Genomic DNA, 20,002 nt, shown 5'->3' with positions numbered 1-20,002 from the left:
GGGGCTGGGGGAGTGGGTAGTGCCATTGAGATTCCCCCCATGGTCCTCTCACCACTCCTCCAGCCCCCCCAACCCCTTACTCACCAGCACCGGAGCCCTGGTGCTGAAACATGCAGCCTGGCCAGCCATGTGTTTCAGCACCAGGGTGAGGGGCCAACCATAGAGATGCTTTGGCAGCCAGAACATCTCCGTGGAGGACCTAGCCTCTGGTTGCTCCACTTTTGTAAACTTCAATTTTTTTAGACCCCTGGATATCTAGGGACAGGGAACATTTTTTTTGTTCTTGCATGTTCCTGTTGCCTCAACTCAAAGGGGTTTGAGGTGGGGCAAGAGATACATGCGCGCTTGTCTGGACGCGCCCTATGAGTCTGTTCAGGAGGCTAGAGATGGCCAGCAGGCCCTGGGCTCCTTCACTGTCTCAGTAATGCTGTAGGGCCCGTTAAAGGTGGTGTCCCCAAGGAATACAGGGAGAAAGCTTACATTAATCACACATTTTAGGGAGGAAGTAGCAGCTTGATACAGGATGATTTTATTAGACTGACTTAAAGAGCTTTTGGTTCCTGAATGGTCCTCTATGGCAGCATTGACTGTACGTGGATTGCAGAATTCCATGCCTGTGTTATGTTTCTCCAGGAGCTGAAGATGATTGATCTGGTTGTATCAATTCAGAGTGGCCTTGGTCTTCCTATCTTTGTGGTATTCATGAAATAAAAGGAAGCTACCACTTGCTACTCTTCCTTCTTTTGGCTAAATTCATCATTACATAGTGATGGCTAGAAAATGCTATTCAGAGGTTTGCTTTTGGGAATTGGCTTGTAGGTAAAGTAGATATACATTAGAACAATGGTCCAGGAGAATGACGAGAGTAAATTGGTTTCTGAAAGCCTGTTTGTGACAAAGTTTCCTTCAAGGCCCACTGTGTCCGAAGCCACCAGACATGCAGTCTGGGAAATTGAAGATGTTCCACACTGTTCCATAACAGAGATAAGGGACTCTGCAGCATTGGTGCCAGGTCACAGTGCCCAGCTGCACAGGCCTTGGGATTTCTGGTCTTGGTAAACAGACCAAATTAGGAGGCATGGTAAATCGCCAAATTAAGATGTGTGTATGTGATGGGTTTGTTGGAACAAAGGAACATGCTGATAGGACAGAATTTGGACAGTATGATGTTTTCAGGAAGACCAATGAATGATGCCCAGAGATTTAGAGTCATCAGAGGAAAAGGATACAAAAAGAGGGATTTCAAAGCAGCAAAGGATCCCCTAGAGGGGAACCCAAGGCCACCATGGACAGACAGCACACTACCAGCCCGTCTCACCCACCCCACGGGGCGAAGGGAGAGCAGGGAAGGCCGCAGCCCTCCCACTCCAGGCTGCTGTCATATGACATTCAAGAAAGAACCTAAGAGTGAAGCTTGCATACTAGCCAGATGTACCTTTCCTCTGTGACAGTCCTAGGACTCATAGATATAGAATTGTTTCCTTTATTCTTATGTGCTATCACTGTGTATCAATAAAATTTGCCTATTATCAAATGGAGAGGTTGTGGGCAGTCTGAGGGTTTGGGTCCACTCGGAACAAAGTATCTGGATCATAAATCAACTGCCAACACAGGGGATCTGTGGAAAGGCCTTCCCATAACATAGGGGTTCAGTGATGTAGTTCTTGCATGTGCCTTTTGCAATGGGGCTAGTTTCATACTTAGATCTAGCTAAATAATATGAAGAAAATTGAAGTTCACATGTGGTATATATACAGATAAAAGCATAGAAATGGTTCTTGAAAGTGTGAACTCCTGAAGGTTTCTTAAAACCAAAGCACCCTACCATGGAAGGGTAAGGAGTGGAGCACAGAGAATGAAATTCAACTAGTGATATAGGTGCCAAATGATTCTTATATATTTTGAGTACAGGGAGTCCTCGACTTACAACATTTTGACTTACAATGTTTTGTAATTACAATGTTTATAAATTGACACCATTTCAACTTTATGACATCAGTTTTGACTTTACAATGCTTGATCTGATGTAATGCCACACCAGCAAACAAGTTCGCTGCGTCACTTATCTCCCAGAGAATAACTGTCCAAACTTCCTTGGACACTTTCTTTAAGAAAGCAGACAAGACTCCAGAAGAACCTGCAGCCAAGACTCCTGAGAAGACTCCAGCTAAGAACCCTTCAAAAAGTGCAACTAAGAGACTTTCAAAAAGTCCAGCAAAATCACCTCAAAGAAGTCCTTCTAAATTGATATGACTGCTATTTACAATATAAATACATTAATATAGCTATATTACTCATCTATAATTGATCGAGTACAAAATTCTGGGGTATTTTTAGTGAAAATAGGGTGTTGGGCCTTAGTTCAGGAACCAATCCCTCATTTACAACATTGTTTCTTATGACAAAATTGGTTCCGAGTTATGATGTTTCAGCTTAAGACGCCGTTTTCAGGAACCAATTGTGTCATAAGTCAGAGGACTGCCTGTATATAGCATCTTATGAACTGAAGGAGTAAAATGACAAACCCTCCACTGTGCATTATCCTTTCACTGACTTTCACCCCCTAAAGGCAAAACTCTAAAAACGCTCCATCTGCATGTGCATTGTATTTATTTGTATTCTTTACATTCTATTTAGGTTGAACAAATTCAGGCTGAGTTTAAGGCTAAAGCCCTGGAATGTCACCCTGACAAACATCCTGGAAACTCTAAAGCTGGTATGTATTTTTTCCTGTTTAAAATAAATTTTTTTTTTCTCAAATTTATGATTAGGTTATTGAATGCAGCCTAAAAACATAAGTGAACATCCTTGTTTCTCATTTTAACATTCTATGATTTTCATACATTTTTAAAATAGTAAGTCTCAGTATTAAGTTGTAAAACTTAAGAATAAATGCTAGAGCTGGAAGACATTTGATTATTTATTTCTGGGTTTTCAAACTGTTTTATAGGATGGAACACATTTTCATCCCCAGATTGTCTTGTAGACCACATCTCTTCCTGTGCATGTTTGATCGGACTATTTGCACTCCCAGTGGCAATCAACTGATGTAATTATGTCAGCTACAGAAATTGCTTACATAGAAAAATACACAGTGCAATTGTTTAATGTACTTCAGCTCCTTTTCACGTAACTTAACATCTGAAAATAAAGCAGAGCCAGTATCATGTGAGTAGGCAGCTCTCTGAAGGCCCAACAGCAAATATTTTAAATTATGGAAATGTACAGCTAAAAAACCTGACACCTAAAAAGCTTTCATTCTAACCCCAATGGCAATGACTTTAGATACTTTGATACAAACTTGCCATTTATACACACTATTATCAATGATCCAAAGCATGTGAATACTTTATATACTTTATCTTAGGCCTGTCCAACTTGTAAGGCCCAGGGCCCACACCAGGGAGAACTGCTCAGGCTGTATCAGGTGAGCCCACGGGCAACTAGGCTGTGTGCTACAGACACTCTGCCATGCTGCTCTGTGCGGGCACTGCAGGTCAGTGCTTCACACTCCCTCTCTCCCCCACTGTACCACACAGGTGCAGTTCTACCATCCTGCTGCAATGCATGTCCACTTTGGTAGTGGCACCCCCTACTGCTCTACCAGTTTCCCCCCTGCCACTACTACCCTGCGTGGCCCAAGTCCTGTCCTCACTGTTTGCTTCTTGCACATGGCCTGGACTTACCCTTAGCTCCCTTCGCTGCCACACTGCCCTTACCCAAGGTGATGGGGCAGGAAGTGGCAGCTGGAGGAGTGGGAATTTGGAGACTTTCACTGCTGTTGTAGCCAGAGCAATGAAGGGGAGTTGGGTGAAAGCCTTATGGGGGGGGCAGGGGGTGACAACTTAACCCCTTGCAGGCCACATGTGTGGCCTGCAGGCTGTCAGGTGGATAGCGCTGCCTTATATTATTTGTTAAGCTATGTCTCCTCAGGCCTTTAAAACCATGGAAAATATACAGACATGATCAAATAAATGGTATATTAAAGACTACTTTGTTCTTCCACTTTGCTAAAATTCCTTGTTTTTTCAAACTATGTGTCCTTGGACTAGTACATCTATGTAGCCAAATCTGGTAGGACTATGTCATGGAAATTATAGCATGTTTACATTAAAAGTAAATGCAAACAAAGGTTAATTTGGTGACACTTAACACTTACTATTGGATACATGTTGGAAGGCAGGAAGGCAGCAGGCTCTCTGATGCACATTTCTGATAATCCACCCAGAAACTCTGAGCTCGATTCAGTACCATACTCTTCATACTGAAGTCAGTAGGACCCCTCCTAGAGTTAGGTGATACTTTATAACTGGGATTTTTTAAATCTAAGGGAATTAGGTAGTCAAATTTCATTTGACATTTCAGTTCCCTTGTATCCCTTCTGAAAATCACAGCCTATGGAGAAAGGAGAGTGAAAGCAAGATCTGGTTTTTCCCAATTTAAGGTGTGGTCGACTCAAGAGGGCTGAATTTTTAAAACCATTAAAAATATTCCAGAATGACTAATACACTGTTTCATTTCAGCTGATACAAGCAACTTCTTATTTTTTTTTGTCAGTTTTTAGAGACAGTCTGACAACTTTGGCTTTGAACAGACATTAATTTCTAGTGGTGGACATTTCTCAGAAATGTCTACCCTAAGAAATCTTTCCAGAGAAGGGAGCAATATAAACATTCAGTCTGAACTTGCCCCTTCTCTCCTGGTCTCTGCACTGGTTGAGGTAGGTATGGGGAGCAGCAGCAGCTCCAGGCCTTTCCCAGACCTGTCTGGGAGGGGACTAAAGCAGCAAGGAAAAGTTCCCTGTCTGTTCTCCAGACCAGCGACCCCTGGTCTGGGGAGTGGGTGGGACAAAAAGTAGTTACTCCACTCCCTTTCCAGACCGGTCTGGGAGGAGACTGGAGCAGCCACTGAAGTTCCTTGCCCACTCCTTGGACTGGGAATCCCTGGTCTAGGGAATGGGTGCAGGGGGTTTTGTCCCATAGCTTCCCTTCGCTCCTGGAACGGACTGGGAGGGGAGCACACAACTGTTCTTTCGTGTGAGAGACTTTCTTTCACAAGGGAGATCTTCCAGGTTGACACTTGGAAGATCTTTCTCCTGGAGTGGGGAGGGGATGTCTTCCCCCTAGGAGAAACTGAATGAACACTTGTATGTTTGTAGTTTCTGCCAGGATAGCGGTGACTCTACTGGTAGAAACATAATGCCTGTACAGGGCCACAGTGGCAGTGACTAGCTAAGAGACATAAGTCTGAGTTCTCATCTACCCTCCTCTCCTGGCTAGCAGAGGTGGGGGCTGCACAAGACTCCAAAAGAGTGAATGAAAGAAAGTACTGCTCTTCCCTTCAAATAGCACAAGTGTGGGACTGAGTTGCACTTGGTTCTCCTGGTCTTTGTGAAATATCCGTCCAGATCCAGCAGACTGACAAAGAGAAGAAAGAAATTAAGTAGTTGAGATTCTTCACTCTAATACAACCTGATTGGGACCATTCCATAACATTTTGTTGGGAAAAGTCCATCTTTTACTAACTGATGTCATATATTCCAGTAACAATGGACTAAATTCTGACATCAGCAGAAGTCAGCTATCACATGGACTTCAGTGCGGAGCTGAAATCTCACATGACACCAGAATCTGGCCTGTTGTTTGTAGTTTTAAATATACGTAAATTGATTAAAAAAAAGGAACCCAAGACCCAAATAATTGGAGAGGGCTTGAATATTAAGAGGAAATATTTATGCTTCATTTAACTGAACTTTCAATTAAATGCCTTACATTTTGACAGTACTGGTGGAAGTTTACTTTGTGTGATTCATTTAATTACTACCTTATTCAAGAATAACTGTCAAACAAAGCTGCTTTTTATTGCTACAGAATGATTGCACTGGAAAAAGGAAACATACTAGGAAAAACATTCTGTTCATTGTTGGTTGATTTCTGCTTTTCAATGTTGATTAGTGTTTGGGTTCATCATGTTTCAAAAGAAATCTTTATATTTGTAAACTGGAATAAATGTATAATAATAATTATGAATCATTATAACAAGAGTGACTCATAGATAAAATGTAAATTGTTATAACCTTTACACAAACAGCAACATGCAGCTGCATCCTTAGTAACCATCTCATAATGAAGTTTTGCTCCTACAGGAAAAAAGATCTTATTCATATAAGCTAGTATTTTAATTAATATAATATTATATATAGAAAAAGGTACAGTTAAGCAGTCAAGTTGGCTAACAGATACCATATTAAGATTCTTCTACTTGCTGCTTAGATGCTGTCTTTATACTTCCTTTTTACTGCCCCTTCATGTGTTGTGAAGGGCTGGTATTCCACTGGGATGTCAGTTTTTAATATGATCTATCTGTGGGGAAGAAATTTGTACATTTTGCCTTGAATACTGTATGCCCTTTGTAGCTCTCGTAGACCAGGAGTCAGAACTATTTGACATTTGATTTGCTAGGAAACATTCACTTGGAAGAGGACATCAGTTGTCTCCTGAAGATGTTAGCTTCTGAAGTCAGTCAAGACTTTATCAGAGTTGTGGGAAGAGCTAACACATACCTTCATCATCTTTCCTTTTTTCCAACCCCAGCCGGAAATTTAATAATTGATGGCAGTTTTTGTTCCACAAGGAAATTAATTTCTTTAAAAGCTGAGTTCACCATCTTGGTTTGTTTCTAGTGGAGAATTTTCAGAAGTTGCAGCAGGCAAAGGAGATTCTGACTAATGAAGAGAGTCGAGCTCGTTATGATTACTGGCGACAAAGCAAAATTGCCATTCCATTCCAGCAGTGGGAAGCTCTGAGTGACTCCATAAAAACGGTTGGCATTGTTTATGTTTGCATAGTCAGTAGCTTTAGGGGAATTCAGCTCAAGAGGGAGATAAGATGGGTCTATGATTAGGAAATGCGCATTATTTCAGCCCTCTATTTTTTTGTGAGTTTTTTAGTTTTGATCTAATGGAATAAAGGATACTCTTTAAAAATAATACTACTGTGTTGGAGATTATTTTTGGTTGCAAGGCAGAAAACAACTCCTGATTCCATTAAAAAACTCCAGCAACTGGGACAGATTGGATAAGATGCAGGTCACATCTACATGAAATGTAGACTGTGTAGTCATTACTGCGAGTTAATGCGGTAACCTGAGTTACTGTGCAGTAGCATCGATGAATACTTTTTTTCGTGGTGTTACTACGCAGTAGCCTAATACTACTGCGCAGTAGCATGGTTGTTGCCACACGACGCTACTGCGCGGTCAGCATCTCGTGTGGATGCAGCCATATATTTGCTAATCCTTAAGTGATGAACCTGTAATGTCTATCTTCAATGAGAGCATAGGTTTTATCTTATTTTTGTCCAATCTCATCTCAATGGCTTCATTTGCAAGACATTTTGAAATATGTTGGTAGCTCTTTTAATTTATTTTAATTTATATGGCTGTATAAGTTGGTTAAACATTGGCACATATGATGAAAATGTTGTATTTTAAGTGAATTTTCAGAATAATTGCTGTCTCTATTGACTTCACTGGGGCCAGGATTTCACCCTAGAAATAAATAGTCAGTCATTTCTTTAGTGAGAGTATGTCATGGGATGGGGTCCCTAAGGATGGTTGCGTTACCCCTAAGGCCCCTCAACCGTGCCAGTTTGGCCTGCTGGGAACCCTTGGTTCTTGCCCGCCATGTCTTGATGGATTTATAGTATAGGGAGGCTGCCTTTAAATCCTCTTGGACATGGTTTAATGGACTCTCTGAACCCCATGGGTTCCTGGACCCCTTGTGGGTTCCGCTTCAAAACAGATGTCACAGGACACCCCAGCCTTATGGGCTATATGTGTGGCTTCATCCCCCTCTTTACCACGCCCTAAGCCTCGTAGATGGCATTGATGTTGTTCGGTCTGGACCTTGGTGTGATTGGCCCCCTTGTCCTCTCTGGGCTCTCCGCAGCCCTGTCTCTGTGCCTCACTGGTGCCTGGGCTCTCCGCAGCCCCTAGTGTCGTGCCCTTGCTGGTACTGGGGTCAGTATACCTCAAATGCTATGCCTTTGCTGGTGCCAGGGTCCCTGTGCTGCAGTGGGCCCCCAGTGAGGCCTCCTCCTTCCCAAACCATCGGTTTTATAAACAGAAATCAACGTCAAGGCTATAACATAACTATAACCACTTGGCTTTAACATAATTCAAGCCATACAGGGTATGCTCTGTCTCTCAACAGTACCAGAAGCTACACTTGCAGTCAGGCCTCTCCCCTTTGCTTGCTCTGGGAAAGGTCCTTCCCCCTTGGCTGTTGGCAGGGAACTGCCCTCCTGGTCTCAGCCCTGGGGTTTATATGTGAGCCAGGCCCTGCTCCTTCCGGTCCGCTGACCGCTGGCAGGTGTGAGCCAACCAGCTCGTTCTGGCTGCCCAGGTAACCAGCAGCTGGGGCTCCCCACTCACTGCTCGGGCTCTCTCCCTAACAGTTTCAACTCTGTAAAGGAGCAGGGCACCTAAGTGCTCTGTGACAGAGTACTTTATATTGTTTATGAGACTAACAATTTTCTTGGCCTCTTGTAGACTAAGAGCATTTGTAGTATCTGAAACTTGTTTTTTCCCTGTGAGGAAGTAAGAGAGAAATGGCATTACTTTTTCTGTCTCCAGTGAAACTAGCTGATTTACCTAAAAATGATATATTCCAAACTAAAGAAGTGAATAGTAATGCTAAATCTAATATTTTTTTCTAGTTCATGTATACATATTATCCTTTCTAGTGATATCTTTGTTGTTTTGCTCTAGAATAGATTTTTTTCTAGTTTATACCACTTGCTATTGCTTTGTTTTTACTGGTGCTTGTACAGATGAATGTTATGCCTGGGGAAGTTAATTCTGTTGCAGTCACTTTTGCCCTGAACAATGGATATAACAATATATTTGAGATCTACTATACAAAGAAAATAATCTAGAAAATTCAAATGGTGTCAGAGCAAGCCATTCATTTTATCCAGCATTTTTGTAGTGACATCATAGACAAGGTATCAATCTGGTGGGTACAAACATTTTTCAAAAATCTTATTTCAGAATCTGTAAAAGCCTTATTATATACAGCCTGTTGATTTTTTTCCTGACAAACTGATTTTTTTCCTGGCTTCCTGGAATACGAGGTGGAAAGACAAATGGAAGCATATTGGTTTTTGATAGCCATAGAAGTCAGGTTTTTAACACATGCACATATGCCTATGTGTGTGAACATAAGTATGCGCACACACACAAACACACACACCAAAAATTATTTTTACAAAATGAATGGAGCTTTTTAGTACTTATCTTTGTTTACTAGCATGAGAATGTAACCTCAAATAACATGGAGATCTACACTCGAAAAGACCTTTCCAGAATAATATACAAGCCTCTGAATATCAGAAAATGAATGAATCATCAAATACAAAGAATTAAAAACAGAGGAAAATGTCTGATAGCTACCCTATCCCCCGTCACAAGTAACTGAAGTTAATCTGCTCTTTGATAGATGTAAAACAGACTCAGCAAATGAGCCAGGATGCTGAGATGAGGTTGAATTTTGCAGATCTCTTGGTACCAAACTGATTGCCAAATAGTAAAAATACTAGTGGCAGATATTTATTGTCCCTAAGAATGAACCTTAGCAGATCCTTTACTTCTAAATATCTAAAGAATAGGACAGCAGTGCTCTTTGGGGGTAGAAATACTGCTGAAAAATTGTTATAAACAAATTCCAGTATAAGGAGAGAGTCAAAGAAAATTACTCATCTGGGGGAGCTTTGGTCCAAATGCAATTGGGTAAAGTGAATTTATCACAACTTTATTACTGTGTGTATTAGATATACCTTTAATAAATTTGTGGCTGTTTTACTGATTACTTCAGCACATAGGATGGAAGATTTCCCTGCTTCCCCAGTCAGATGTGCTGAGGTGTTAGAAATTATATATATATGTTCTACCACTCATTAGCTAGTTACTGATGTTTGTTTGTAAGGTACCAACCATTAAACGCAGATCTAATGATAATCTGAAAAGCCTCCTCATGAACCTCATGTCTTGCATGGAGCATTATTACCAGCCCTTCACAGCTTCTGCATAGTTTATGGCATCATTTTGTTTATTTGCCTTCCTGGAATGAAGCTGTATTACAATCATGGTGGCTTTTTAAGTTCCTCAAGCTCTATGCTATCAAGCAAGTTCTTGGTTCTAATCAAGGGAGAGTAGTTGATTGAGAAAACAAAAAGTTATCCTACTAGTTAGAGATTTGGGGAATGCGTGGAAGAGGTAGAAGGAACAAGGAGAGTAGATTCAACAAGTAAGTAATGGAAAAGGTTCTTTCAGCTTCCATAAGAACTGTTCTTTCAGCTTGTCATAAGAACTGTCACATGATAGCTAAAATCCTGCTTTTCTTGATGTCAAAATGAGTATTACAGTTGAGTTGTCTGAGCCAGGATTCTACCTGTGTTGCTGCTTTTTAACTCTTCCTCTCTCCCCCCATTTTTTAATCAAATAGAATAGAAAGCTAGCCCTATTTTCCATAAAGGTCTTTCACAGGGCTTATTCTCTGCTCTTCCTCATGGATATAATTTTTTTCCATGAAATCATTTATTTCATGCTGCCTCTCAGATTGAGAAAGACCTGTAGATTTTGTTGTTATTTTTAATTAGGTATATGTAGAAAGGTATTTGGTATGTGGTGCTTTGCAGATGCCTAGTCTCAAAAATTGTTTTCACTAATTTGCTGCCATGGAAAAGGTTTGGGTATGCCTCCTAGGACCTAAATCTATATGGCCCTGAGTGTCTGCTGTCCAGTTAAAGTGCATGGTAGCCAAAGATGCACAGGATCATGCAGGACCAAATCCTAATAGTGGGGAGTAAGCAAATTCTCTGACATGGAAAATTGGTAGAACAATGTTTTACTTTTATTTGTTTTTCATTTATTCAGTCTATGCACTGGGCTGTTACAAATAAGAAAGATCAAATGCTGGAAGCACCGGATCTGGCTAAAGGCAACAGCACAACTAATGAGATTTGGGCCCAACAGCCAGAAAACAATAAGGAGGGATTTTCAGGTGATAGAAGGGAGCAAGAAGATTCTGAGACTTCTGACATGAATCCACCATCACCAAAGAATCCAGACTCTCCAAGTAAGTGGAACTGGTGATATGACAGATTTTAGTATCTGGACTTACTACCTGAAATTGATTCCTTTACTTTTGCAATTTTTTTCTTTAAAGCCATGTGAATAATTGATTTTTTGGTTAACATGCCACAAAGAAAATAAATGTTGGGTAAAGCTGAAATGACAGTTTTTTGAGGCTTTTCTGCCAAAATCAAAAGTTGAAAAATCCCATTTGGGCTTTTCCATTTTGTGCACATTATGAAATATAATGTTATGAAAGAAAACATGAAAACACATTTTAAAAGCATTGAAAGATAGCACATCGACTTTTTCAAAAATAAATGTGAAATGTCAAAATGTCAACACATGCAAGTTACCTGAGATACAACTGAACAAAGATGTGAATGGCTCTTTCATACTTAATTAAAAATTTTTAAAAATTAAGTTTATACTAAAGTACATATTTATATAAAAAGGATGCACTTGGACATTGCTAGTATTTCCTTTTTATTGGTGGCATTATGTTGGAATCAAAGCTTTCTTCCATTACAATTTACCTTTTCTTTTCTACTTGATCCTACAATAATTTCATAATCCTCTATTCATAGTTTTATAGTTTCGTAGTTTGTAGGGTCAGAAGGGACCTGAGCAGATCATCAAGTCTGACTTCCTGCCATGGCAGGAAAGAATACTGGGGTCAAACGACCCCAGCAAGGTGTCCATCTAGCCTCCTCTTAAAGACCCGCAGGGTAGGATGCCCTCAGAACTGTTATTTATCCAAATACTTTTTTTTAACTTCCTGATTCAATAATAAGCAAACTTTCTGATTCAATAACAAGCAAACCTGAGGTGTGAGGGAGTCGGTCAAGCATTGTTTAAACACAGACTCCTGCGGAATGTTGAAATTAGATAAGAAATTATACAAACATTTATGTGAAGTGTAACTGGAGGTTTAACATTTAAAAGATGGTATTTAACAGTTCAGCAAGTATTATAAGCCATATTGAATCAGTATTGCCATTTTGCTGTTTGCAAAGAATACAAAGCATAAAATATAATCTCATTCCCCATGATCTGTATTTCTCCTTGCAAGTATCATTATCTTAAACTTTTTTAGATGTGTGTTTTAAGTTCTGATATTTTTCTTGTGCTGTTCTTCATTGCACTACTTAGTCTGTCTTCATGACTCATTTGATATTGGTTAGTGTGTATTTTTTTAAAATGTGGCTAGACTTAATTGTAGAAAACCTCCATATTAGATAAATTTAGTAAAACAGGGGTGGGAAGTTATTTTGGCTGGAGGGCCAGTTGGGGAGTTTTGGTGAGCTGTTGTGGACGCTGGGTCAGCATCTCCTCCCTCCCTCACCCCCACCCCGGCCTGCAGCAGCTCACCAAAACTCCCTAAGTGGTAGATTATTAGACTGGTTTGAGGCCGCCAGACAAAGCGGGCTGGTCTGGGGGGGTCTCCATGGAGATTGTCCCAGGACTCCCATGGGCAGGGTATACTTGGCTGGGTGGATGGGTTGGGGCCAAAGGTGGGCAAGGAGCAGTGTCTGGGATCAGGACAGGAAGCCGGGGCTGGGATTGTGATTGTGGGGCAGTAACAGTGAAGGCCCAGGGCATGGGGCAGAGTCATGGTCCACTTCCAGCACGGCTTCATGTCATTACCCCATGATCCTGGCCCTAGCCCCAGCCCCAGCCCCAGCCCTGCCCACCTGTCCCACTCCCTGCTCCCCCTGCCTGTAGCCCCATCCCAGCCAGCCAGCCAAGCATGCCCTGCCTGTGGGGGTCTTGGCCTGGTCTCCTTGGAGACCCTGTCTGCCCATCTTCTTTGTCCAATGCAAGGTGGATGAGCCAGGATCCCTGGGCAGCAGGGCTGGGCCTAGCAATGGTGGTGACACTGGCAGCAGCAGTTGGGAGGATCCACAGCTGCTGGGAAGCTGAATCTGGTCGCCATGCTGCCCCAGACCTGCAATGCACCTGAGGGTAGCAGGACTGGTCGCATGCGCCATGGCCTGGGCTGGGTAGAGCTGAGGGACCTGCCACAGGCCAGATAAAATCCCTTGGCAGGCTGGATCTGGCAACAGGCCATGTTTTGCCCAGCCCTGCACTAAACCATAGTCTAGTTTTCAGTCAAAACTGAAATGGTCTTTAATATACAAAAGTTATAGGGTTTTTGTTGTTTCTAATGGAGATTAGCTTTCATAAAGGCTGTGTTAGTGTTGCTTGGCATTCTTTCATCCAGGAATATTTTTACAATAGGCTATAATGTGGTTAACCAAATAATTGTGTTTTGGACATTCCGTAGATTAAGTCTGAAAGATTTCCTGTGTAACATGCTTGCAGTTTACAAGGACTTGTATTTTTTTTCCATTCATACTGCTATAAAAAGTTATTTTCACATAGATAAACTTGCTAAAAGAACTAAGGAAATTATCTCCCTGTTATGGTTTTTTTCCTTTTTGTCATTATGTTTATCTTTACCAAATCTGATGTTAAGAAAGGAACTTTCCATTAAAAGATATCGATGAAGAAGTAAGGATTGCTGTTTTTCTGTGGAGTGTTGCGCAAGGGCCTCTCTCACTTTTCCTGCTGTTGCAGAGATTAGTAGACCTCCTTATTTGTCTTCCATAACTTGACTGTGAAAGATTTAGAGAGTAAACAAAATATATAATCAGTTTTGTTAGAGAGAAAGTAATATTCTCAGGTGAGTAAAGATTTTTTTAAAGAAAGACAAATAAACTGGAAAGTACAATCATACTAATATAAGACAAGGAATAGTCAAACACCAGTTTGTAAAATCCATATTCAGGATAAACATATACAAATAATCCCAATACTTTTCAGATCAATTTCAGTGTGATATAAATATGGTTTCCAAATCTATACAAATACCAACATAAACTAACATTACTTTTGTTGCTATCTCCATCTATTCTGTTATCATGCGTTCCAGGTTTCAGTTTTTTGAACCATTATTTCAAGGGAAAAACAGATACAGGACTTTTGTACCATTCAAGTCAATGGAAAATTTTTCATAGATATGAACAGAAGCAAAATAAAAGCTATCAGTTATTAAATTTACATAAGGAAATAGGAATACAAGTGCATTTACCCTCCTAGCTTCATGTTGATTTTTGGTGTTTTATACTGCATTTGGGGGCTGTTAGTATTTTATGTTTTGGCCCTGGTTCTACCATGGGTTTGAGTGTATTGGGTCCCATTTATAGGATAAGTTATTTTGGGGGTTCCTGTCTTCTGACAGATGGAAAAGCTACGCATCATTATTTCAGTCTTAATAACAGGTCTTAAAATAAATCTAACAGTAAGCTTTAGCTTTTTGATATAGGGAGCTATACTTTCATCTTCACTTAATATTTTTTAAAATTTGTTAGCTTTTGAACTAGACAAAAGACTGAAATTTAATTACTTTTGAGTTGTATTTTACTTATGGCAATCAAATCCTGCCTTAGCCAAGTTGGAACTTTTTTTCTGAAAACTCTATTGCTCTTTCTCTTTTATTTTCCTGTAGGATTTTCAGAGGCAAATTACTGGCACTTGCGTTTCCGCTGGTCAGGTGATGCCCCTTCAGACCTTCTGAGGAAGTTCAGAAACTATGAAATATGAAATGTGTTAAAGATATGGAAGAACACGAAATCATCTATTTGACAGTTCAGTACCATTTTGTCCAAATGGTTGTTGGTGTCTTGTGTCCTTTCACTGTTATCTGAATGTTATTCTGTTAGATTTATGATACTAATCTCTTGTAACACTTTGTTGGAAGCACCTTTTTCAAATGGGCATGCGCTGCCCTTTCTGGTATTAGCATTAGTAATGTTTGTGCTGAAACTGGTCTACTGTTATAGTCTCTTCCCTGTGTTATTGTAGTACATAATGACTGTGTCTACATGAACCATGATGTGATGCTACTGCATAGTAGTAACGAGCTACTGCACAGTCAAGTATCCACCTGGAAGCCATGCGGAGATGCTACTGCACAGTAACAGGTGCATAGTCGGCGTCTCATGTAGACACAGCCAATGACTGAAGCATTTCTATTGGTATTAAATGCATGTATTAAAATGTAGTTATGGAAGAATGAACACTTAATGTAATCCACTTTTAGATTTTGTGGCACTTAGTAATGATCTCCCAAAATATTAAATACAACTATGTATATTTCTAAAGTAGACATTTTTGGCCCAATACTCCATTTTCTGACACATTTTGTATTTATTTATAATGATAATGAGGATATAAACATTGATTACTACTATTCTCGTCTTTTGGGGAGAGATCCCTCAAGTTTCCTATCTAGTATCCCCTCAAAGGTGACAAATTTGAGGAGACCATGCAAAGGTGAGCTTGACCCATGCACCTGTGAATCTAAAATCTTTATAGAAAACTAACCCCAGAACTACACAGGCAGCAATTTCCAGCCAGCATGGAATGCATATGGCTACTGCTTAAGCAAACCTAAACAGAACTTATCCTGCTTTTTAGCCTATAAACCCACCTATCTGTGGTACAAAACTACAGACAATGACAGGCCATTACTAGACTGCAATTCACTCTGAGATCTGCAGTTGTCAGGGAAGGTGGGGTTGGACCCCATATTCAGAAAGAATATGTTCTTGTGGGAAAAAATAGCATAGATGATTTCTATAAGACCAAAAACAGTGATTTGTTGTTTGAAGAAATAAGAGGAAAATGGATCTTTCCATTAATGAAAAATTTAAAATTCTGGGCTAATGAAAAAAAAACAATTTGGCTTCTCTTTAGTAATTTGGAGCCTGTCCTATACTTATTAATTATATTTGCATTATTTGCATAAAAAATGAGCACCAAAATTAAATAGAATTTCCCCTGTCTTATTTTATGGCTTTGTTTTCATCTCTTTTTTGTATCATCATATACTATGTACTGTCTTAATTTTGTGTAAGCTGGTAAAATGGATAATCTTATTGCATGCATTTAGCAAAATTATATAAATATTGCTATTAGAGCACATACAATTTTTATTGTTCATTTTATTGTATTTTTTTAGTGAAAGCTGTAAATAAACCATTACCAGTACCACTTCAAGCAAAATGAAATTTTATTGCACTATTCACTGGGATTTCAGTGCAAGGAATTATGTTAACATTAAATCTGGGTGTTCCAGTTTCTGTTCCAGTTTCTGAAAATCTCAGTGTGTTTGCTGTAACACTGCTATGAATCTAGTGAGGCTAGAATGGCAGGATTGCCAGCAATTAGCATTTTACCACTGTCATCCTGCTTTTTTTATATTAAAACACTTGTTCCCTGTCTATACTGCAGATTAAAGCATTAATAATCTCTCTATGGACTTTATTACACCTGCATCTTGGTTATATTCCTACTAAATATGGCTACAGCTTTTTCTAGTGTAATCATAGCCATTATCCAAATATAATGTATTCCAAAAGCAGAAGAAGAAATGATAGCTGTGTGAAGGACCTGAAGTGGTAGGATAGAATCTTTTCCCTTTAAGCAAAACTACAGGGTCATGTCTCCACCCATGGCTCAGTGTCTGAATTTTTGCTTTGGGCTATTGCCTTACTGTAGTGGCTCGCCATTTGATTTGATAGAGCTGTGTGAAAGCTGGAAGTTACAATAAATGGAGATACCATATTTATGCAGGTGTAAGTTGACCCCCCCCAATAATTAGATACTGTATATGGAAACTTATAAATTTGGTGTAATTTTCCAGGTATAGGATCTAATTATTGGGAATTGTCCTTGGATTTTCTCCCCCCTCACTGCTACAGAAGAGAAAATAAATCTGAGGGGTCAGGTAGCCTCCTTACCCCCTGCCCCCTCCCAATTTTCCCCCTACAGTTCATTCCCCCTCCTTATTGTCAGATCCTACTCTCCTTGAATACATGGAAGTAAGGGGCAAATTCAAAAATACTGAGTTGAAGTAAACATGCCTGTAGTAATTTGTATATAGAATATTGGGGCGTGTGTGCATGACACTTTAAAGTGGGTTAAATGCTTTTGCACCGCTTTAATGGTGTTGGTGTTTGCGCGTGTCAATGGTGTATTGAGCATTAATTACGGCCGCTGTAGCACATTTGGCGGCATGATGCGCCTTAAATGACTTTGGGGTGCAGCAAACTCCTCTGAGGAGTTTTAATTTGTTGTCCTACAGCTGCAGAGCAAAGCACCAGGCTCCTTGCAGATCGCTGTTCTCTGCAGGCAGCCCAGGAAGGCAACCTCCACCGGAGAAAAAAAAAAAAAAGCAGCGAATCTGATCCTTTCTTTTTTTCCCTCCCTGGAGCCTGTCTGCCTGCCTGAGCTGCATGGGGACCTGGTCCTTTTCTCCGTGGCTGCGGTGCCCCTTGGGACTGCCTGAGCAGGGTGCCTGCGGGTGGATGCCACCTGGTGGGGGCTGCCGCTGCTGTGGAGGGAAGCACCAGCCCCTCCCCCCCACAGCCCAGAGACCACTCCACCTGCTAGCAGCTCACCCTCCCCTCCCCACTGCTGGAGAGGCAGGTAAGACACGTGTGTACACAACATGGGAGTCTACATCACCCTAAATTGAAGCAGTGTTTTTAAAAACCCACCGCTTCAATTTAGGTCCCTCATTTCATCTACACATGCCCATAGAATCTAAGGACTGGAAGAGACCTGTAAGATCAAGTCCAGTCTCCTGCTATGGGCAGGAGGTTATTGGGCTCAAATGAGTTCAATGTGGTGCTTGTCCAGCCTCCTCTTGAACACTTCCAATGATGGTGATTGCACCACCCCTGCTGGGAGTGTGTTCCAGATACCCTTATGGAAAATAAGTTTTTCCTAATGTCCAACCTAAATCTTTCCTCAATTAGCTTGTGCCCATTGGTCCCCGTCTTCCCTGGAGGTGCCTTTCTGAAGAGTTGTTCCCCTAGATCTTAGTGTTTACCCTTGACATACTTGTAGGAGGCTATCAAGTCACCTCTCAGCCTTTTCTTGCTCAGACAGAACAAACCCAGTTCCTGGAGTCTCTCCTCATAGGGCCTATCCTCCTACATATAGTACCCATAGACTTAGTTCATCCAGTGTGATGCATATTATATTTTTAAAACTGCTGCAAGTTTTAGCACATGTACTCCAGAAACACATTTTTAAGAAGCACTTTTGTACTTAACCTGTACTTTTACAGTCCTCTCATGTGACTGATCCAGTTCACCTGACAGGCCCTGGCATTCATACACCTTGTATGTTAAATTCCTGATCTGTGTGGTAAGTCAAGTTCCTGTTACAATATTTGCACCCATGTGCCCATCTGCATCTCTTTACCCATTACAATCACACTGGACTGCCTCCATGCTTTTTTTTAATTCGCCAAAAAAAAAATCACTTTACTTCTACCAAAACTGTCCTGTGGCCACTATGGCTCACTTAACAGTCCAAAACACATTCTTACCATTATATTATACACATTTCCGCCACAATATCTGCACTGTGCTCCCATGTGTTTGCACACTTATGTGACCATCACCAATACACATACCCATCACAAAGATATGCAACCCTTCCTTACATCCTAAACTCACCCTGTCACCCCTCCTAGCTTCTCCCTCCCCTACCCCCAGTTCTTTCAGTCATAGCTGTCATCATTACTTTTTTCTCTGCCACTGCCATTGCTGTCTTCAGGGGTCCTACCCTGACCTGCTGCTAGTCCACCTATTAGACCAAAGCCCTAAAGGCTTATGACTATCATATGGACCCCAGCAGAGTCAACAGTGTTTCAATCCATGGTGACCACATAGCTCAGCACTGCTCAGTATGTGTGTGTACTCCAGATACCTCTCACAAAGGATCCATATGCAAATTAGCCCCCCACTAATGGCTGGAACCAGGTGTTCTTGTCATGAATCTTAGGATCCTCCAAAAAATTATATGCAGATCATGCACAGGGCAACCTGGCCTGGCTTCACTTCATGGAGGGCAGGACACACTAATCATATATGCAACAGGCTGAGAGACAGAGTAACAGAGGGATTCTGGGTGAACTGTTTGGGATTTGCTGATCTTCTCATTTGCTGATTTTTGCACAAACTGAATCAGGTCTCCCCGTACCTGGCTGGGGATTACCCAGTGCCTTTGACCATCTGTATTCACTGCCCACCAGACATTATCAAACTGCTCAATCTTGTATTTGCCAGTGAGATCTTTTCCTGCTTTGGCTAGGGGCTGGATTTCTGTATCCCCATCCTGAAGGATACTTAAGTCTAAGGTATCTATTCCTTTCCCTAAAGTTTGTTTCCGGGTAGTTACTGCTTCTATTTTCTTTACCTCGTTTGTGTCTTTAGTGTGGTTACTAGTAGCAGCAGCTTTGGCTAAAGTATCAGCTTTATTGTTCCAGTATGCTTCTTCTGACTGATTTTTCTGATGTGCCTTGGTGTGAGTTACCCAGGTATCTCCAGTTCTTCTTCTGATCAGGTTAGCAATTTGTCTCCATTTGTCTGAATGAGAAATGGGGCGCCCATCTGCAGCTACCATTTCTCTATCTAACCAAAGTGGGAGCCACACAGTGATTGCTCTGGCTATCCAGTCAGAGTCAGTATAAATAGCAACAGAAGTGTCCCGAGATTCATAAGCTAGGACGGCTTTGACTGCCTCTACTTCAGCTGCTTGGGCAGAATGGGGGCGAGCTGATCCTTGGAGCACCTCTCTGTCATTTATGCGGATGGCTCCGTAGCCTGTTTGGGGATGCCCCTTATGGTAGAAGCTTGATCCATTTGTAAACCAAATTACAAACCTGCATCTGCAAGCCTTTGACCTCCCTTGACAGGCCATTCAAGGTGTTTTAGAAGAGGGAGGGGGCAGGTATGCTCCTCTCCTTCTATGATTAATCCATATGGGGCTGGTGAAACAACTTGCTCTT

General features: G+C 41.1%; 1 protein-coding gene across 1 annotated transcript in view; it reads left to right on the top strand.

The window, feature by feature from the left end:
• DNAJC12 (DnaJ heat shock protein family (Hsp40) member C12) overlaps positions 1 to 15,868 on the top strand; it is a 19,228-nt gene extending 3,360 nt beyond the window's left edge. Inside the window, exons 2-5 of the mRNA XM_019538478.1 lie at positions 2,638 to 2,716; positions 6,683 to 6,822; positions 10,936 to 11,137; positions 14,645 to 15,868. Coding sequence (XP_019394023.1) covers positions 2,638 to 2,716; positions 6,683 to 6,822; positions 10,936 to 11,137; positions 14,645 to 14,739 — 516 coding nt within the window. The 3' untranslated portion in view covers positions 14,740 to 15,868. The remainder of the gene's footprint in view (positions 1 to 2,637; positions 2,717 to 6,682; positions 6,823 to 10,935; positions 11,138 to 14,644) is intronic.
• Positions 15,869 to 20,002: the final 4,134 nt, after the last annotated feature.

This window comes from Crocodylus porosus, unplaced genomic scaffold, assembly GCF_001723895.1.
Source record: "Crocodylus porosus isolate Cpor-Errol unplaced genomic scaffold, CroPor_comp1, whole genome shotgun sequence".
In the NCBI taxonomy this organism is placed as follows: Eukaryota; Metazoa; Chordata; order Crocodylia; family Crocodylidae; genus Crocodylus; species Crocodylus porosus.
This window is presented reverse-complemented; position numbering and strand designations above follow the sequence as displayed.